The sequence below is a fragment of the Ambystoma mexicanum genome, chromosome 6p (assembly GCF_040938575.1).
Source record: "Ambystoma mexicanum isolate Mex_15411 chromosome 6p, UKY_AmexF1_1, whole genome shotgun sequence".
Taxonomy (NCBI): domain Eukaryota; kingdom Metazoa; phylum Chordata; class Amphibia; order Caudata; family Ambystomatidae; genus Ambystoma; species Ambystoma mexicanum.
The window spans coordinates 549968230-549988390 of NC_090935.1; the positions used below are offsets into that span (position 1 = coordinate 549968230).

Sequence of the window (20161 nt, forward strand, 5' to 3'; positions counted from 1 at the left end):
GCACTCAGACGTAAAATGTTCCTGTCCTCACAACATGTTCCAGGGGAACTCAACCTTGTAGCAGACTCATTGAGCAGAGTTCCCCTACCAGAGGAACACGAGTGGCGTCTAAATGAAGAAGTCGTAGAACACCTATTCTCTCAATTGGGTTTTCGAACTAACCTATTCGCCACAAGCGAAAATTGCCAATGCCCAGACTTCGCGTCCAGGTTCCCCCAGCCAGGCTCCAAGGGGAACGCCCTATGGATGAACTGGTAAGGGACATTTGCTTACGCTCCCCGCCCCCACCTCCCCCCGACTCCTCTCATGAGGAAGGCAGTGAACACGTTAACCAAGGAACCGATGGCGCTGATCCTTGTTGCTCCTATGTGGGCAAGACAGCCGTAGTATCCACATCTGCGCAGATTGGCGATGTGCGAACCCGTCAAACTCCCGTGCCAGTACAACCTACTCACCCAGCATAGAGGATTAACAGTGCACCCACAACCACACTCTATGAACTTGGCAGCATGGCTCCTGAAGTCAGAATTCGGACATCTCAATCTACCACAGAGATGTATGGATATCTTGAAAGAATCAAGGAAACCGAACTCGAGGCACTGTTACTATGATAAATGGAAACAATTAATTTGGTGTCCGAATAAGCAAATCAACCCTATTGATTGTACTCCTTCTAATATTCTAACCTATCTGCTCCACTTACTGGATGCAGGGTTAGTATTTAACTCGCTAAAGGTACACCTGGCGGCTTTGTCAGCCTACACCACTTCCCATAACAAGGTCTCATGGTGGAAGGTACCAGTAGTCAAAGCATTTATGGAAGGGGTAAAGAGACTCCACCCTCCAATTTCTAACCCACCGCCAGGTTGGGACCTTAATGTGGTGCTCTCCAAGCTCATGGGACCTCCCTTTGAGCCTATGCACAAGTCTAGTCTCAAACACCTGACTAATAAAACTGCCTTCTTAGTAGCCATCACTTCCATAAGAAGGGTCAGTGAAATCCAAACGCTGTCATTGCAGGATCCTTTCTTTAGTATACATAAGGGCAAACTGGTTTTACGCACTCGCCCTAGGTTCTCACCTAAACTAATTTCAAAATTCCATGTAAACCAGTCTATTGAGCTACCGGCTTTCTTCCAGCAACCTAAAAGCTCTGCTGAGGTAAATCTCCACACACTAGATTTGAGGAGGGTTGTCATCTACTACGTAGACAAGACCAGAACGCTAAGAAAGACAGATCAACTGTTTGTCTCCATAGTGCCAGGCAGAGAAGGAGATCGCATCTCTAAAAATGCCATCTCTAGGTGGATAGTCGGATGTATCCAACTGTGCTATTCCCTAGCGAATAAAACACTGCTTTATACGCCAAGGGTGCACTCCACAGGAAGTACTGGAGCCACTCTGGATTTGATTGCCAATGTCCCCTTAGACAGTATTTGCAAAGCAGCTACATGGAGCTCTATACATACTTTCACTCAGCACTACTGCATTGACACTCATTCCAAGACAGATACACAAGTGGGATAAGCGGTTCTAAAACATCTAAAACATCTATTCGCTCATGAACCTTCTCACATCCCACATCTTCCACTGCTCGCTAATCTATGCACAGCATGTGATCTAAACACATTCCACAAGCCTCAGAAGGGATACATTACTCACCGTAATCGTATTTGTTTCCTGTATCTGCTTAGATTCACATGCGACCCACCCTTCCTCCCCTCGGAGAGAAGGCGCATGGATGCTTTTGAGCTTGTCTAATACGTATCTGCTTGGATACAACTGTACTCGCGCTATACCTCATGTCAGAAAAATAAAAATCTGAGGGACCTCGACGCGTTTGGGATCATGGGTAGAGTGGACGTCACACTGGGGATAGTATTACTGGCACTCCCCGTCGACGTCCCTTTTTCGAGTTTCGAAAACAAAAACTATAATACTCTGCAGCTTCCACTAGATGTCGGCCTATGCACAGCATGTGAATCTAAGCAGATACAAGCATCAGAAATATGATTACGGTGAGTAATGCATTATATATATATATATATATATATATATATATATATATATATATATATATATATATATATATATATATATATATATATATATATATATATATATATATATATATATATATATATATATATAATGAAAATGAACCGCACTCGCCGCAGTCAATTTGAACAATGGAAATGTCCAATTTCCACACAAAATAGCACTGCGCACAACACTGAAACGGTCACAAATTTTTTTTTGAGTGTTGCACAAAGGAATTGTTTAAAATAAACAAAAAATACAAAGTATGGCTGGAACAGCAGCAAAAACAGAGGCAGGACACCCGTAAGCACGGCCCGCACACAACGCGTTTCACACTCAACTGAGTGCTTGGTCACGTGAGGAAACAAGGGACTAAAGCACCTTAATAGTTGTTACAGATATAGTCCTTTAACTATGTCTATGGAACTCAGAAAGGTGCCTAGGCAGATGGAAAGAGCAGCGGCCATGATGGAATGAAAATGCCAGAATGAAATACCTGGAGCCAAACAGCACATATACTAATGAGTGTACTGCAAGCAGGGTCATAGCAACAGCAAAATGATGAAGGCTCTAATGTGCGCATTCCATGTCAGGCAACACTGCAATTCCAATGCCAACAAAAGTAGTTGAGCAGTATAAGTAGAGAAAAGTAATTCCGAGTGGAAGCAAAATATATTAAATAGCCACACGAGAAAATGAATAGCATAAATCTTGGTCCTCCGTAAAAAAGGTGTTGAATTCTAATACCAGTGAACTGGAGATAAAGTGCATATACAAGCAATTATAGCAGCAAATAGAAGTGCAAATAATGCAAAGTGCATACACAGGCAATAATAGCAGCAAGGTAATGTGCAAAAATGCAGAGCCATGGTCACAGTAAAAGTGTATATACAAAAATAAGTTTTCAACATTCTGGCTGATGGAATAAAAGGCAATTGCACACATTTGTAACAGCATAATGGAGCACAAATGCGAAGGTTGAAAGATAAAAATGTATAATATAGCAATCAGGCCCCATTAAAAGATGAAATAAAGTGCACATGCATAGCAGCATAATACTGTGCAAGTATGCCGGGCCTGGATGCCGGAATCAATGGTAGCCGAAAATGCGAGATATCAGCATCATTAAAAAACAGAGGATCTAGCAACCTCGATATTATGCAATTATGCAGGAGCCAGAATGACAGCAATGACCACACATAAAATGACAAGTCCATGGCTAACCAGTTAAGAGGAGATGATGTAAAAACATTTTTTTGCCAAAAGATCATAGATCTAACATGGGCTATGAAAATAAGGATTAACTACTATTAACCAATATTAAAGGTGGTAGTTAATACTAGTGCAGAACTCAAAAACCATAATCAACTACAAGACTACATACACAAGGAAGGCAGAGCTACATAGACAAGAAAAAGAAGATGAAGGAAAATAAACAAGAACAACAAAGAGCTCAAGTCCCAAAAGGTTGTGCTACAGCAAAAATAAAATAGTTGAACATAAACAGTCTGAAAACTAAAACACCGATGAAATAAGGTGTTTGAATAGTACAAACAGGCCAAGGATATAATATATTAGGAGAAAAAATTAACTAACAACAAAGAAAACCTAGGCCAGAGAAATCAAAAAGCAACTGCAAAAGGAGAGATGACACAAACAACCATAGCATCCAAATTTAAGTCCCCAATAATGTGTAGAGCTCCTCATCAAGGTTATGTCCATTGGGAAACTTGGTATCAAGGTCCAAGATGAAACGTGTTTCCAGTTGTCTCAATTTTAGGACGTGGTCTCCACCCCTAGGATGAATGGGAATATGAGCAACTGCAAAGAACGTAAGCAAATTTAAATCATTCTCATGCTCCTGCTGAAAGTGTTTGGCCATGGGGTACGCGGGATCTAAGTTTTTAATGGCCCTGAGATGCTGGAGAATTCTGAGCTTGAGCTTACAGGTAGTGCTCCCCACGTACCACTTCTTACATGGATACGAGAGGACATAGACAACAAAAGTAGTGTTGCAGTTAATGGAATAATTAATGATTTGATTGCCTTTGGTGACCGGATGCAAAAAGGATTTACAAGAGATGGCATGGGCGCATGCTTTACATTTGGCACATTTAGTAAAACCGATGGGGGAGACCGCCAGCCAATTTGAAAAGTAAGGACTGGAAACACTAGGAGACAAAAAACTGGAAACAAGCTTGTCTCTGAGCGAAGGTACTCTCTTGTACGTAATGGTGGGGCGTTTAGAGAGTAAAGGGCATAAATCTTTATCCAGGATCAACACGTGCCAGTGTCGTTCAATGATCCTGCGGACATTGTGGGAGGCATTGTCGAAAGAGACAATGAATCTAGGTTCATCATCTGCTGAGGTCTTATTCGTTTTGGTGCCATACAATAGTTTGTCCCTACAAAGTCCTCGGGCTTTGATATAGGCCATTTCGATGATACGTTTCCTATAGCCTTGTTGCAAAAAATCAGTAGCCATGCGGGCACAATGGTGGTCAAAAGATGCCAAATCAGTACAATTCTCCAGCATGGGGTCTGGCATGGATTCAAATGCTCATGAATATTCCCTGTCGTCAGGCTGGGAATCCTCGGTAAAGAAAAATCAGTATCAGTTTCGTTTCTGATCTGTCTTTCGTAGTAGTAACCAATCACTGATCTCTGCGTCATACTGACCGCAGCCAATGACTGCCCTCTACCTAAGCCCCGCCTCTGGCAGCCATCTTCAGATTTTTACTGCACATTCAAGTGTTGGGGGTCCTCGTGCTTAGCTCTCGAGCTTTTACTGCGTGTTTCGCGCTTTTTCGGGTGAATTTTCACATTTTTTCGGTTAATCGAGCCTCAAGCTCCACCGTTTCTACTCCCGTTAACGGCTACCTTTTACGGGATTTTCCTACGCCCCTCAAGGGTGAAGATTTCGTCGAATCAACTTCTTGGAGGATTCCAGAAGATTCGCTGCCTACTTCGAGATGGCCCAGGACGCGAGTTCGTCACCCGGACCCAAGCTGTTTCGCAGCTGCCCTGGATGCGGGCTGCAGAATGTGTTTAAGGAAGACGAACATTCGCAATGCCTCTGTCTTCATGGGGACAAGACTCATGTAGAGAAGGACTGCCAGTTCTGCAAGAACTTGTCGGAGCGGACCATGAGGGACCGTCGATCCCGTCTTGCCAGCTGGTTGGAGAAGGGCTCAACGGGTGAGAAGAAGAAGAAAGGGTCCGAGCGGGCTTCTAAGTCCTGTGCGGGCGCCCCGGCGACGGGGGCCCAACACCAGGCCAAGAGCCGCGAGTCCGCTGGCTCCGGGAGCGCCGGAAGGTCGGGCTCTTTGGTCGCCAGGCAGGGCGCGCCTTCCCCGGCACCGTCAACCACGAGCCAGCGGTTCGGGGAAGAGGAAGTCCGAGACCCCGGGTAAGCTTCGGGAGAAGCCCCGTCCGATCTCGGAAGAGGGGGAGCGAGGCGTCGCCCCTCCCCCTAAGGAGAAGGCCCGGGACGCACCTAAGGTGGTGAAGGCCCCTACCCAGCAGGCAAAGGCCTCTATCGAGACGATCGCAGCGACTCTGGCCAAGCCGGAAGAGACCCCGCCAGCGGAGACTGCCTCCGGGACTAGAGTTTCCCTGCCGCCAAGGAGGGAATCCTCTTTTCAGCCCATTGTCATGGCCACCATGATGGAAGAAGCGAGGGGGGGCACGGTAGCCTCCTCGAGCTCAGAGTCAGCCTCGGAGGAGGAACTGACCGAGGCCGTGAGGAACCTCAAAGTCCAATTCGAGAAGGTTCGATCCCGTAAGGAAGATCCTGGGGAGATAACCGAGGAAGACGACGATGGCGAGGAAGAGCAGCCTTCCCTTCCGGCGCAGCCGGAACCTAGGCCTCAGGATGGCTCGGCGGCCATTTTGTCTGCGATCGAGTCCTTATGCTCTGAGATAAGGACGAGATTCCCACGGCCCAGGCCGGAGGACCCGCAACCTGGCCTGTCGGGAAGTCCTCAGAACAAACGACGGAGGACCCAACCCTCTCCTCCACTCGCCCCCGTAAGGCCTACAGTTCCCTCCTCATCCTCCCACGAGTCGGGAGATGACGGTGCGATGGGCTCGATGACGGGTTCTGAGGGCGACGACGACGGAACGGGTCTCCCGTCGCACGGGCCTCGCCGCCCGACGAGATTGGCTCATTCCACGCCATGATCGCCGGGGAGTCCGAATTGTTCCAGCTCTGCCCGGAGGAGCAGAAAAAGGAAGGTTTCCTCTATCAGCGCCGGGAGGCCAAGAGGAAGACTGTCATTGCGGTGCCTCTAATCGATGACATCTGGGAGGAGGGCCTGTCGGTTCTCAAGAACCCCTCCACGGCGCCAGCCAAACGGGACTGGTACGAGAAGAAGTACCGGGTCCCTGAAACTGCTCCCCTGTGCCTCAGGGACCAGCCAACGCCAGACTCGGTCGTTGCGGCGGCGAAGAAGAAAGCGGTGGGGTCAGGAGCCTCGACGTTGAATTCCCCGCCGGACGGCGAGGGAAAGAAGTTGGACGCCATGGGGCGGCGGGTCATTTCATCGGCGACGACGACGATCAAAGCGGCCAACGCCCTGGCGATCGTGCCCGTTACGACAGGGAGCTCTGGTTTAAGCTGGCCCCCATATTGGACTTCCTACCGGACGACAAGAGGTCCGAGGCCCTGGAAATACTTCAAGAAGACGAGGTGGCGTCTGACAATGCCATAACGGTGGCAACTGATATTGCCGATACCGGGTTCCGCCAGCTGGGCAACAGTGTTTGCCTAAGACGACGGGGTTGGCTCCGGGCGACCGACTTCCGTCAGGACGTCCAGACCAGGGTGTTGGACATACCGTTTGATGGCAGCAACTTGTTCGGGAAGGAGGTGGACGAATCCCTCCAAGCCAAATATGACGGACACGGAGACGGCCCGCGCCCTAGGAGCCCTTCAGCAACAACGGCCCTTTCGGAGCTCCGGAGGCAGACAGGGTGCCTCCAAGGGATCCAGCGGTGGCTCGTCCTACCGCCAGGCGGCACGCTCCTCGTCTCAGGAGGCCTACAGGGGTCGTGGCAAGCAGGGAGCGCCTCGCCGCCGTCGGCAAGGTGGCCAGGGCGGCAAGGCCACCACCTCCAAGCAGGACTGAACCGGCCGTGGTCTCGGGCCCCCACCGAAGCACCCCGGTGGGAGGCCGGCTGACGAATTTCGTCGGCGTGTGGAAGTCCATCTCCACCGACCGTTGGGTGCTGGATACCCTGGCAAGAGGACACTCTATCGAATTCCTGAAGAAGTGCCCTCATGTTCCACCTGTGGCCAGGAAGGAAAATCACGTCCCGCAACTGCTGTTGGAAGTACGGGCGATGCTCAGGAAAGGCGCCATCGAGCTTGTCCCGAAGAGGCTCCGGGGTGTACTCAAGGTACTTCCTCGTCAGGAAGAAGACGCGCGGCTGGCGCCCCATCCTGGACCTTCATCGTTTGAACAAATACATCAGGTCACATAAGTTCAGGATGGTCACCCTCCAGCACGTACTGGGACAGCTGGTGGAAGGCGACTTTCTATCGTCGTTGGACCTGGAGGATGCATACTTCCACGTTCCCATCCTCAAAAGTCACCGAAAGTTCCTCAGGTTCGTCGTCCAGGGACACCACTACCAATTCAGAGCACTGCCGTTCGGATTGAAGTCGGCCCCCAGGGTCTTTACCAAGTGCCTAGCACCTGTGGCGGCGCGGCTGCGCCTGCAGGGGATTCACGTCTACCCCTACCTGGATGACTGGCTCATCCGCTCGAGGACGAGGGAACTCGCCGTCGAACACACTGCGAGGACCGTCCAGCTACTCACAGACCTGGGATTCGCCATAAACTACCCAAAGTCCCACCTGGTGCCGTCGCAGGTGGCCCTGTTTCTGGGAGCGAAGCTCGATACAGTGAGGCGCCTGGCGGCACTGTCGGAAGAACGGACAAAGACCATTCTAGGCAAAGTGCAGCGCCTGCTAGCCACGGACGTGGCCAGGGTGAGGTCCATCAAGTCCCTCCTGGGGATGATGTCCTCTTGCATCTACCTGGTGCGCCTCTGCAGACTACGGATGCGCCCTCTTCAAGAATTTCTCGACGCCCGTTGGAGGCAGGCAACGGGCACCTTCGAAGACAGGGTCCCCCTCAACGAGGTGTTCCGGCGGGCGATTCAGTGGTGGGGCATTCAAGCGCACCTCACGGCGGGCAAGGACTTTCAGACGCCGGCGTACCAGGAGACGGTGACGACGGACGCCTCCCTGGAAGGTTGGGGCGCCCACACCGGAGATCTCCACGCAAGAGGCCTCTGGCTCCCGGAGGAGAGGCTCCTGCACATCAACGTCCTGGAACTCCGAGCCGTGTTTTGGGCTCTCAAATCGTTCCTCCCGTCGCTCAAGGGCAAGGTGGTGCGGATCTTCACGGACAACACCACGACAATGTTTTACATACGGAAGCCGGGAGGCACCAGATCCCCAGCCCTATCCAAGGAGGCACAGGATCTGTGGTACTGGGCGGTCGCCTAGGGGATGTTCCTGGTTCCCTTCCACCTGGCAGGAGAAAGAAACGCCATCGCCGACTCGCTCAGCAGGGAGCTGCGCGCGTGTCACGAGTGGGAACTGCGCCAGGATCAGGTGGATCAACTCTTCCGACGATGGGGCAAACCCCAAATCGACCTGTTCGCAACAGCGACGAACTCGAAGTGCAAGAGGTTCGCCAGCAGGTTACCCCAGCCGAGAAGCATGGGCGATGCGTTCTCGTTCCCCTGGGACGGCCTATACCTGTATGCGTTCCCTCCGTTACCGTTGCTGCTTCAACTCATCAACCAGCTCAAGAGGTCCCGGTGCAGGATGATCCTCGTCGCACCGGCGTGGCCGAGGCAGATCTGGTTCCCGGACCTTCTGGACTTGTCAACGTCCTCTCCCATCAAGCTGTCGGCGGACGCGGACCTTCTCTCCATCTTCCACCACGACCCGGCGTCGCTGAACCTGCAGGCTTGGCTCCTGCAGCGCTAGAGTTTGGAGGCTACGATATACCGGCCGATTGCAGAGAGGTTCTTGCAAAGGCCAGGGCGTCCTCGACTCTCAAATGCTACGGTCATAAGTGGAAGAGGTTCTCTATCTGGTGCCGAGCACAGAATATCAACCCCCTACGGATTGCGGCCCCTCAAGTGCTGCCGTACCTGCTATCGCTGGCAAAGGCTGGGCTAGCCCATGCCTCCATTAAGATTCATCTGGCGGCGATCTCCAGATATACCAGAACCACAGGACGGATGTCCCTGTGGTCCTATCGACAGGTAAAATAGTTTATGAAAGGACTGTTCCGGTCGTTCCCGCCGGTGAAGGCCCCGGCGTGGGAACTTAACGTGGTGCTGACCAGGCTCATGGGGCCCCCATTCGAGCCGATGCACTCCGCACCGATGAAGTTTGTGTCGTGGAAGACTGCATTCCTGGTGGCCATTACCTCCGCACGACGAGTGGGAGAGATCCAGGCCCTATCCTGCAAAGCACCGTACTTGACTTTCCATGCCTCGAGGGTGGTGCTTAGGACGCACCCCTCCTTTATGCCCAAGGTGCCGTCGGACTTCCATCTTAACGAGCCTCTGGTGTTACCTGTTTTCTTCCCGTCTCCTTCGTTGCCGGCCGAGAGGACTTTGCACTCGCTGGTTGTGGCTAGAGCGCTGAAGTTCTACGTGGACCGCACAAAGAGTTTCCGGAGGACATCACAGCTGTTCGTGAACTTTGGACCTGTGAATCAAGGGAAGGCTCTTTCGAAGTCTTCTATTTCCAGATGGCTCTCCGGCTGCATCATGCACTGCCACCGGTTGGCTAACTGACCGCTGCCAGGCCGTCCGAGAGCCCATTCGACCAGAGCGATCGCTGCTACTACGGCGTTCTTATCTGGTGTGCCCCTGCTGGACATCTGCAGGGCGGCTACGTGGCGGTCGACGCACACCCTCACGAGATTCGACTGCGTCGATCGGGATTCCAGGGAGGAGTCCAGGGTCGGCCAAGCAGTGCTGCGCAACCTGTTCGCTTAAGGTGAGCCTGGTGAGGAGGTAAGAGATGCTTAATGTTGAGTTTTTTGTATTGCTTAATGTTGAGCCTTTTGCCACCCCCCGTGGTTGTGCATGTGTGTACTGCTATTTATTCTTATATTCATGAGCATGTGAATCCATGCCAGACCCCATGCTGGAGAAAGGAACAAGTTACTTACCTGTAACTGTTGTTCTCCAGCATGGGTCTGGCATGGATTCACATGCGAACCCTCCCGCCTACCCCTCTGCGGCTCTTCACTTGGTCATACTGCCACTTCACGTGCTACCAAATCTGAAGATGGCTGCCAGAGGCGGGGCTTAGGGAGAGGGCAGTCATTGGCTGTGGTCAGTATGATGCAGAGATCAGTGATTGGTTACTACTACGAAAGACAGATCAGAAACAAAACTGATACTGATTTTTCTTTACCGAGAATTCCCAGCCTGACGACGGGGAATATTCATGAGCATGTGAATCCATGCCAGACCCATGCTGGAGAACAACAGTTACAGGTAAGTAACTTGTTCCTTCCTGCGGTAACGGATAAATTCACCGTACGGAATACTTCTTTTACATGGTACTGGATGGCAACTAGTAGCATGCAGTGGTAAACCGGTATTTGAGGGTTTCTTATGCAAGACAGTGTGGAAGCCAGATGTGTCTAAAGTTACTACCACATCAAGGTAAATCACCTCGGTGGTGCTGTGACATTCTGTAAAGCGTAAATTGGTCACATTGGTGTTAATACTTCTCACAAACAACTGCCAATCAATTTCGCTGCCCTTCCAAATAACAAAGACATCGTCAATGTAATGCCACCATGCAACGATTTGAGTAGAGAAGCTGGATGCAAGCAAATCGCATAGAAATGTAGCCTCCCACCACCCCATTGTTAAATTCGCATATGATGGGGCAAAGGTACTACCCATAGCAGTTCCCCTAACTTGCCGGTAATAGGCACCATCGAACAAGAAAACATTGTTAGTGAGACAAAAAAGCAACATCTCCAGGATCATCAAACTATGTCCATGATAATTCAATGAGCGTGTCTCCATAAAGAATTGACAGGCGTGTATTCCTACTTGATGGTCAATAGATGTATAAAGAGAAACAACATCAAGGGTAGCCAAAAGAAGACCCTCTTCCCAGGGGGTGTCATTAATATGTTGTAAAAAGTCCCTTGTGTCCTGCAAATAAGAAGGTAAAACAGAAACAAAAGAAAACAGTCTCATCAATAAATTGGGCCAAGTGTTCAAGAAGGGAACCACATAAGGTGACAATAGGTCTCACGGGAGGGTGGATGAGAGATTTATGTGTTTTAGGTAAAAAGTAAATGGTGGGAACAGTATAACAAGAGGGAACAAGAAATTTGACAAAGTCCTCTTCTAAGAGTCCAATATCAACCCACTTGGTACAAAGAACACTCAGTTCCAATTGAATATCAAGGAAAGGATTCTTGGCTAGTTTGGTATAGCACAGCCGGTCCCTTTGTTGACGGTTGGCCTCAGCAACATAATGGACTCGGTCTTGAAACACAATGTTCGACCCCTTATCAGCCTGCTTGATAACAATGTTGGGCAGTTGTTGAAGTTCGCCTATGGCCTTGAGTTGTGAAGCAGTAAGATTATATTTGCCTTTGTCCGTACTTGTACGTAATTTTCTGAGGTCACTGACACAGATCGTAGAAAGCTTCCAGGCAGCCACCCAAGGGAAACTGGGGATTGAATTTAGATTTGTTCTTAACTCTCGTACGTATATCCCAGTTGGGGTTGATGTCGAAATCTGTGAAATCAGCATTGGTGGAATCAAACTGTGAATCTTCAAGGCTAGCCAGATTCATAAGTGCTGGAATCTCCGAGATTTGAAGATCAGTACAGCCAGTCCGAGGGACAGAAGGCTTAGGGACCTTGGGATTGATACTAAAGAATTTCTTCAGTTTTATCTTGCGAAAGAATTTGTCAAGGTCCAGACGTGCTTGAACATAATCAAAGGCCTTAGTAGGACAAAAGATAAGACCAAGTGAAAGGACAGAGGTTTGAGGTTTGGTAAGTATATGAGAGGACAGATTGATGATTTGACGCAGCTTCATGGTATCGGTGGTTATTTTTTGGCTCCAGAGCGCGTTGATCTGCTCTCCTGATTTGCGCCTGAGCCGTTTCCCACTCCGGCCTCGGCGAGTCCTTTTTGGGATTTCTGTCCCTTGCCTCTTGGTTTGCTTTGACCTCTGCCACGTTTTGATTTTTCCCGTCCTGGCAAAGATATCGCATCTCGTCTAAAAAATTAAGGTTAGCCACTGGCTCGACAGTTTCGGAAGCTGAAACATCTGCCAAGATCACCAGAAGCGGTAAGTACAGGTTTGATGGCGGGATTTTTCCGTAAAGAGTCAAAACGTTTGGCAAAAGTAAATATCCTTCCGGTCTCATACTCGATTTTGTCTCTTATGAACTTGCGATGTTTGCACTGTTTAATATCATCTTCATATATGATCAGGGCCTCATTAATTTTTGTGCGCAATGGTTTGCCCTCCTCTGTACTGGGAACTAGCTTAAGTTCAGTTTCCCTTTGATCCAGTTCTTTGAGAGCCATTGCTCGATCATATTTAGCATATTTAACCAGAATAGTGAGAAAATGGGCAGAACAGCCCTTACTTGCTTCCCCCCATTCTTGAAGCATGAGAGGATCTTGATCCTCGAAGGAGGTCATTGTCATAATACGCAGTCCTCGAGGTACACGCCCTATGTCCAAGTAAAGTATATATATATCACCACTTGTTTTCATATTTGTGCTATTTTACAGGCCTCCTTCTGCGGAATACCTCCGCTCGCCATCTGTAAATGTCCTGTAGGTCATTGCAGATCGAAATGGACATCCCAGTTGTTCAAATAAATACCAATAAAAATAAATGCAGATGTGTATTTTTAATGAAATATTGTAAAAGGAATTCAAAAGCAAAGGGACACCGTGGTTTTGGAGAAAGGGGTTTACTGGGAAAAAAGTGAAGGGTACTTGCCTGTACTGTAATGAGACACAATGTTTCTGTGACCCTCGAAACCCACTTTGACCTGTGGCGTTTATAGTCTGTAGTAGCTTGTTTTTATCTTATATGAAATCCCACTGGTATTGCAAAATCAAAATGCAGTTTTCTTTCATTATTGTATTTTGTACTTAGGGTTTTATGGTGCAAACTGGAGATCCATCGGGAACTGGAATGGGTGGAGAAAGCATTTGGGGAGGAGAATTTGAAGATGAATTTCATTCAACACTACGACATGATCGGCCCTATACACTCAGTATGGCCAATGCAGGACCAAACTCAAATGGCTCGCAGTTCTTCTTAACAGTGGTACCAACAGTGAGTACAAAGTGTTAATAGTTCTATTTAAGTTAACTATCTTCTAAGAAAGATATACTGTTTAAAGTTTTGTTTTCATCAGCTGTTGGAGTTTTACAGAAGTCCACCTTAGGTAGGACTTTAGAAGACTCACACTTGGAACACAGAGCCCCAACTTTTAGTAAGGCCTGAACCACACAAGCTTTGTTGGCAGCAATAGCTGAGCGGCCAGGCTTTTCTCAGGAGGGAGGAAGGGCTCTATGGAGGTACAAATAACTTGGAGTATACACATAGGCTAAAGAAACAATGACGCACTGCATTGTATATAAAGATAATGGTTTATTTTATATACACGAAGGTAAAGATGGTTCTTCAGAAAGTAGTATAAACGTACATTAAGTATGGAGTTCGAAGTTGAGATTTAATCAGCAGGAGCTAAAACCACATCCTGGGTATTGATTAACACCCATTAGGCAGTAGCTACCTCGGGGGGAGAGGGGGAGTGGTGGCCAGGAGCTAGTACATGGCATGCTGCATATTTAACTTCACATGAAACAAATGTAAACTTTCTATCCATTATGTATGATATATTGTGCTTAAAATGTGTTCATTCTAGATGTACCCTTAAACCTCTTAAGAAACTTTCCCAAATACTGAAAGTGAATTTCGCATAGGTATGTTTGTATGTCACCAGCTGGCCTAGGTAGCTAAAAGTAGCTCCTGGTATCTGTTGGTGTCAAGGTAACCAGGCTCGACGCAGGAGCTAAATAGCTCATAGCTGCCAACAATTTCAAAACCTGCAGTAACTTAGAACTTATGCAATCTTTACAGTAAATCACTTTGGTAATACTTGTAGAATAGCAGTATGCAATTCAAAGGTAAGTCAAACACTTTGGTAATAACCTTCAGAACATTTGTTTCAGGTACAAAGGAATGAAACAAAACCAACATAAAGCAAGTAAATGCTTGTAATAATGTGACAGAGGCCGTAGGCTTTAGTTATTTTTACAAGTTTACAAGTTCTGGAATCTCAGCATCAGATTGGAGAGTCAAACAAGCAAGGCGCAAGCTAGTCCAAATGTCCCAGAGGAAGTCTTAAGTAGTAACACTCTTTGTTGGGGAAAAGGTTTAGGACCTCAGTAAAGGCTCCCAGAAAGCACTCTGGCATTAGGTCTGGACGAACGTGGATGGCTAGCTCCCAAACACACGAATCTGCACAACAACACAGGAGCAGCAGATCAATTCTATCTTGGTTCTACCAAGAGTCTCAGTACTTTAGACATGAAGAGGATGAACCACGATGCCCCAGCGATGCAGCAGACCTGGTCACTGGGTTCTTGGTCAGGCAGACAAAAGAAGGGACACTGGAATGAAACCCAGAGTAACAGTCGAGTGAAGAGGCTCCAGGCATAGGATTCTTGGTTGGTTCTGTAATTTTGGCACCCCTTGGGGAAAGCACCAGTGAAGAAGGGTTACCGCCCGGTTGATTCATCGCGCTCACGGTCCAGCACTCTGATGAGGGGACTTCAATGAGTGGAGGCTTTCCTCTGGAGGTCCTGAAGAAGTCCACCAAAGTTTTGGGAGTATTAGATTGTCAGAAGATGATGCACTGTACAATGGCCACAGGCCCAGGGCATTGCCAGTTTGCAGCCCGTGAAGATCACAGCTCGTCGGGGAATGGCTCGAAATGCAGGTTGTCTTGGAGCTGATTAGACCCAACTGTCTGAAGTCCTTGTCGGGGCTCTCCTGACGCTTGGAAGAAGTGGGTCAGACAGCGATTACTCAGAAGGCATCTCTGGTTGTTTGGAAGGGGCTGCGGATGTCTCTCTTCTGCCTCGTCGTTTCTGCAGTTCCAGTGGTCAGCTTTTGTCTTCAGCCTCAGGATCCATGCCTCTTATGCAGAAACCCAACCAGACGTCCCCCATGCGCCCTTCAAACTGTGGGTGGTGTCTGTTCTTTCAGGGCAGCTAGCCTCCCAGCTGGAACTGGTTCCAGGCCAGTACAGCAGAAGACCAAGAACGGCAGAGTTTCTGAGTCCTCTCCTGTTTCCTGTCCTCAGACACACTAGCAACGTGGTGGGCTTCACAAAGGTTTCCTGCCAAAGGCTAAAGTCCAACCAGGACCTCCACCACTGTGCACAGCGGAAGAAGGACCAAGCCATCTTTAATGTCCAAAAAAAAGAACACGGTCACCATTTTGGGTCAATGGTGACCCTTCTGTGCACTACCGCGGCTGTGAATACAGCCTGGGAGTACACATTGCACAAAAGTAGATAGGATACAACCACTGCCTCCAGCCATTCAGATTAGCTTGTCATTGTAACCAAAAGGTTACAGAGCAGTGAGAAAGGGCATACTATGTGACCCGCCCCCCTACCCCCCCAGCACTCCACATAAGGTGGGTGTGCTGATCTCACAATAGAAAAGATGGGAAGGATACTAAATATCCCCCTGCCCTTGGAAACATGTGTTCCCACAAGGGGAATAACAGGACATAAAAAGGGAAGCGCAAAAGGTTCCCAGCAACACTGCACAGAGAGTGGTGTGTGCTGCAAAAGTCAGTGACAAATGCCAACAAAACTAGGAGGAAAGCATGATGCCTAGAAAAAGGTTACAAAAAAAAGTATCCCAAAGATAGGGTGAAATAATGAGTGACTGACAAAAAATCGACAAGTCCAGCAAAAGGTGCTGGGAGACTCTCATGTGAAGGGGATTTCATATAATAATGAAAATCTACATATCATCAGCACTGTTCATTCTTTAGTTTTAGATGTGACTTGAACAGTAATTGATTAAACACACACACCCACTCCACTTCTACCGCTGCGACTCAAACCACTGCTCTCGCAGCGACTCGGCCACCTTGCCAATATATCCCCCAGTGATACAGGCCACCACTCCTGCACAGAGACTCAATCCACCTTGCCCCTCCCACCCCCAAGACTTATTTCCCTTATTCCCACCCCCACGCCTCAGAGACTCATGTCACCTTCCCCACTCTCCGCCAGGGTCTGAGACTACCTGTTGAGATGGATTTTCAGATTGAGCCCAGTGGACAGATTCTTAGATGCCACCCTATTCTGATGAACAAGGACGAACAAGGACACACAAAGGTCTAGCCAAACTCTATCTGGGTAGTGTGACTGAACTGCAAGGCTTAGACTTAGGAGGGTAGGAGAGTGGTGAAGGGTTCTGCTAAGCAGACACAGAGCACTTTTAATAATACAAGTTAGGCATGTCAATCAATGTATAAAAATAGTTAATGATTTAAGCCTTCAAGAACGCATCAATGAAAAATCACAGGAAAGTAACACACTAAAACATTCTCTACTAATAGATATGTTAGGGAGAATTCTCAGAAATGTGCTAATTCCCTCCACCTTAGAGACCCTCAGCAACTTTGCTGGATTTTGAGGACTTGATTATTTTATTATTTTTTACCTGGAGAGTGAGACTTTTCCCCCTCTCTCATGTATTTCTATTTGATTTTTTTTCCACATTTTTATTAAACATTTATAATTTTCAAATAACAAGACCCCGTAAAATAACATTGGTAAGAAACCAAGTCAAGGAACCAGACTCCACCCCATTCCCCCGCTCACACCAAGCCATACCCGGAGGAACAATGGAGAGAAAGGCATCACACAGAATCGGGACCAAATATACATTCAATGCTGGTGCAACAGGCTCAAATCATAGAATCAAAGGGCGGCCCATGACAACATAGGTGGCAATACAAATGTTAAAGGCTACTGAAGATTCTCATAGTTCAAAGTCTCATTGATTCACAATCTTCATGAAGCAGAACCACCATCCAGTCTTGCAAAAATGAGTTCATGGTGTCGTGAGTAATCGCAGAGAGTTTTTCATACGTAAAGATCACCCAGAGTTTTGCTAACCAGTCAGCTTTAGAAGGCATCGCAGAGCATTTCCACTTCTGAGCCAAGGCAAGCCTCCACGCCTGCAACACCGCCTGAACCACTCGTGACAAAGGTACCTCTTCCACATCTGAGGCCGGTACACCAAAGAGAAGCACAAGGGGCCGCAAGGGTAGGTCAGCCCCCGTGATCTCCTTAATCCAGCTCAGGCGTTCCGACCAAAAAAAATGGGCAGATGGACATCCCCACCAAAGGTGGAACCAGGACCCCCGTTGACCACAAACCCTCGGGCAGAGTGGGGAGGACCCCAAATACATTTTGGCAAGTCTCTCTGGTGAGAGATGCCATGCATGCAGCATCTTGAAATTATGTTCCATTGCCGCTGTGTACAGGGATCCCGAGAAAAGGGCCTTAAAAATGGCTGACCAGGTAGCCTCATCTATTTCCCCCTCCACCCAACCCTCCCAATGCTTTTTAAAGATCTGCCTGGGCTCCACATCTGCCGTTATCAGCGCATTATAGATTTTAGAGAGGGAGCCTTTCCTACTTTTGGATTCGATTATCACTTTCTCCAATGGAGTGGGGGAGCGGATTAGGTCGTCAACCCACTGGGGATCAGTCATAATACCTTTTACTCGTATGTAGTCAAAAATAGAAATCGAAGGAGCGGCCAGAGATTCCACGAGACTATCATAGTCTATGAATACACCCTGCCGGAATAGCTGAGCTGCACGTTCCAGACCCCCCAGTCCGACCATCCCTGAGTCCCCCGAAGATTTTTTACCCAATTCGAATGGGGGAGCCCACACCGAGGACAGGGGGGAGGGCCAAGAAGAAAGGGTTGCATTCTCCCTATCCTTCTTCCACAGTGACCACAACACAGACAAGCTGAGATGTGCTTTTACTGCCCTAGGAAGGGGGGATCCCACTGCCCAAAGGAGGTCTCTGACTTTTTTCTGGGATGGGCATGGACATCTTCAATATATGACCAGTAGGTTCTCATCTCATCCCTCGAGTGCTCCAGGAACACCCTTAACTGAGCCGCCTTGTGGTAACGACGACAATCAGGCAGATCGAGGGAGAGTTAGGGTATCGTATCTAACCCTCGGCTTCTTTCCCCTCCAGATAAAGCAAACCACCTCCGACCTGAAGAGCTTTAAAGAATGTCTCTGGAATAGCGACCGGGAGGGAGGAAAACAAGTAAAGCAGACGAGTAAGTACATTCATCTTGATCGACACCATTCGGCCGAACCAAGAAAGCGTCAAGGGAGACCAGTGCTGGAGATCTGCGAAAATCTTCGCCAGAACAGGAGGGAAGATAACCTCAAAAAGCTTTGTCAGGTCCCTCGGTATCCAAACCCCCAAATAAAGGGTTGCCTCCCGCTCGACTCTAATACACTCCCAGGTAGCCCTCCCCACCACCTCTAGGTCAGAGCTGTCCATAGGCATCAAACGCGATTTTGTACGATTAATTTTCAACCCGGAGAAGGAACCAAAAGCACTAATAAGGTTAAAGAGACTCTGAAGCGATTGCCGAAGGTTAGTCACATACACCAGAAGGTTGTCCGCAAAGAGCGAGAGTTTAAAATCAAGATTGCCACACCTGACCCCTGCTATACCACGATGTTCTCTAACCGCTATAGCTAGGGGCGCAGTCACCAGAGCATAAAGCAGGGGTGAAACCAGACAACCCTGGCGAGTTCCTCGGGAGAGAAAGAATGGAGACGAGGTCACGCCATTAACTGCAACCCTAGCCGACGGACCATTATACAACGTTGCTATCCATTTACGGAATCTAGCCCGTAGACCCATTTACACTAGAACCTTGCTCAGGTAGGCCCACTCATCCCGGTCAAAGGCCTTCTCAGAGTCCAGAGACAACAGATAAGCCTCATCCCCTGTAAGAGCCACCTCGTGCATCAAACCGAGCGACTTCCTAATATTGTCGCTTCTTTGCCTACCCGGGACAAAACACACCTGGTCACCATGTACAAGGGCAGGGAAGTGAATCGCTAACCTGTTCGCCAAGAGCTTGGCTAAAATCTTCACATCCGTGTTCAGCAAGGAGATGGGACGGTACGAGTGACAACTTCTCGGGTCCTTACCTTCCTTAGGGATTACTACAATACGGGCCGAAAGTATAGATGGAGGGAGGTGACCCAATCAAGAACGCCATTAAACAATTTGGCCAAGAAAGGGGCTAGGGCGTTACGAAATATTTTATTAAAAAAAGACAGTGAACCCATCATCCCCCGGGGCCGTACCTGATTTCATAGCACCTATAGTGTCCATCACCTCCTGGGGCGAAATGGGCTTCTCCAGGAGGGTGGCTTTCTCGAGGGGAAGGGAAGGATTTGGCAATGCCTGCAAAAAATAGTCTATGTCCGCCCCATCTCCTTCATATTCAGATTTGTACAGACTTTCATAATACCTCTGAAATTCGTCTATCCCAAGATCTTCTCGGCAGAGCACACCATCTGGAAGGGCAAGAGCCTCCATTTGCCTACTCTCCTTGAGCTTTTGCAAAGTATCCATGCTAGGATTTTGTCAGCTTTTTCACCCTTTTCCATGTACTTTTGCTTAAGGAAGGACAGCTTCCTTTCAGTTTGTCCCACCAGGAGAGCAGCTAGCTTCGACTTAAGCTGTTGGAGCTCGGCCCACTTCCCCAGGAAGATCTGGGATCCCAATTTACCCCTCGGCTGGATAGCCTCGATTTTATCCCTGAGAAGCTTTTCCTCTTTACCCCTCTCTCGCTTCCTCGCCGCTCCCAACCCAATCAGGACACCCCTGATCGTTGCCTTGAAGGCTTCCCGGATCCCATCTAGACCCACCTGCCCATTATCATTGAACTCAAAAAATTCCCCAATGGAGGTCAGGATAGTCCGAA

The 20161-nt window shown here is 48.6% G+C and overlaps 1 protein-coding gene across 1 annotated transcript in view; it reads left to right on the plus strand.

The window, feature by feature from the left end:
• PPWD1 (peptidylprolyl isomerase domain and WD repeat containing 1) overlaps positions 1-20161 on the plus strand; it is a 537697-nt gene that overhangs the window by 476722 nt on the left and 40814 nt on the right. Inside the window, exon 10 of the mRNA XM_069627352.1 lies at positions 13236-13418. Coding sequence (XP_069483453.1) covers positions 13236-13418 — 183 coding nt within the window. The remainder of the gene's footprint in view (positions 1-13235; positions 13419-20161) is intronic.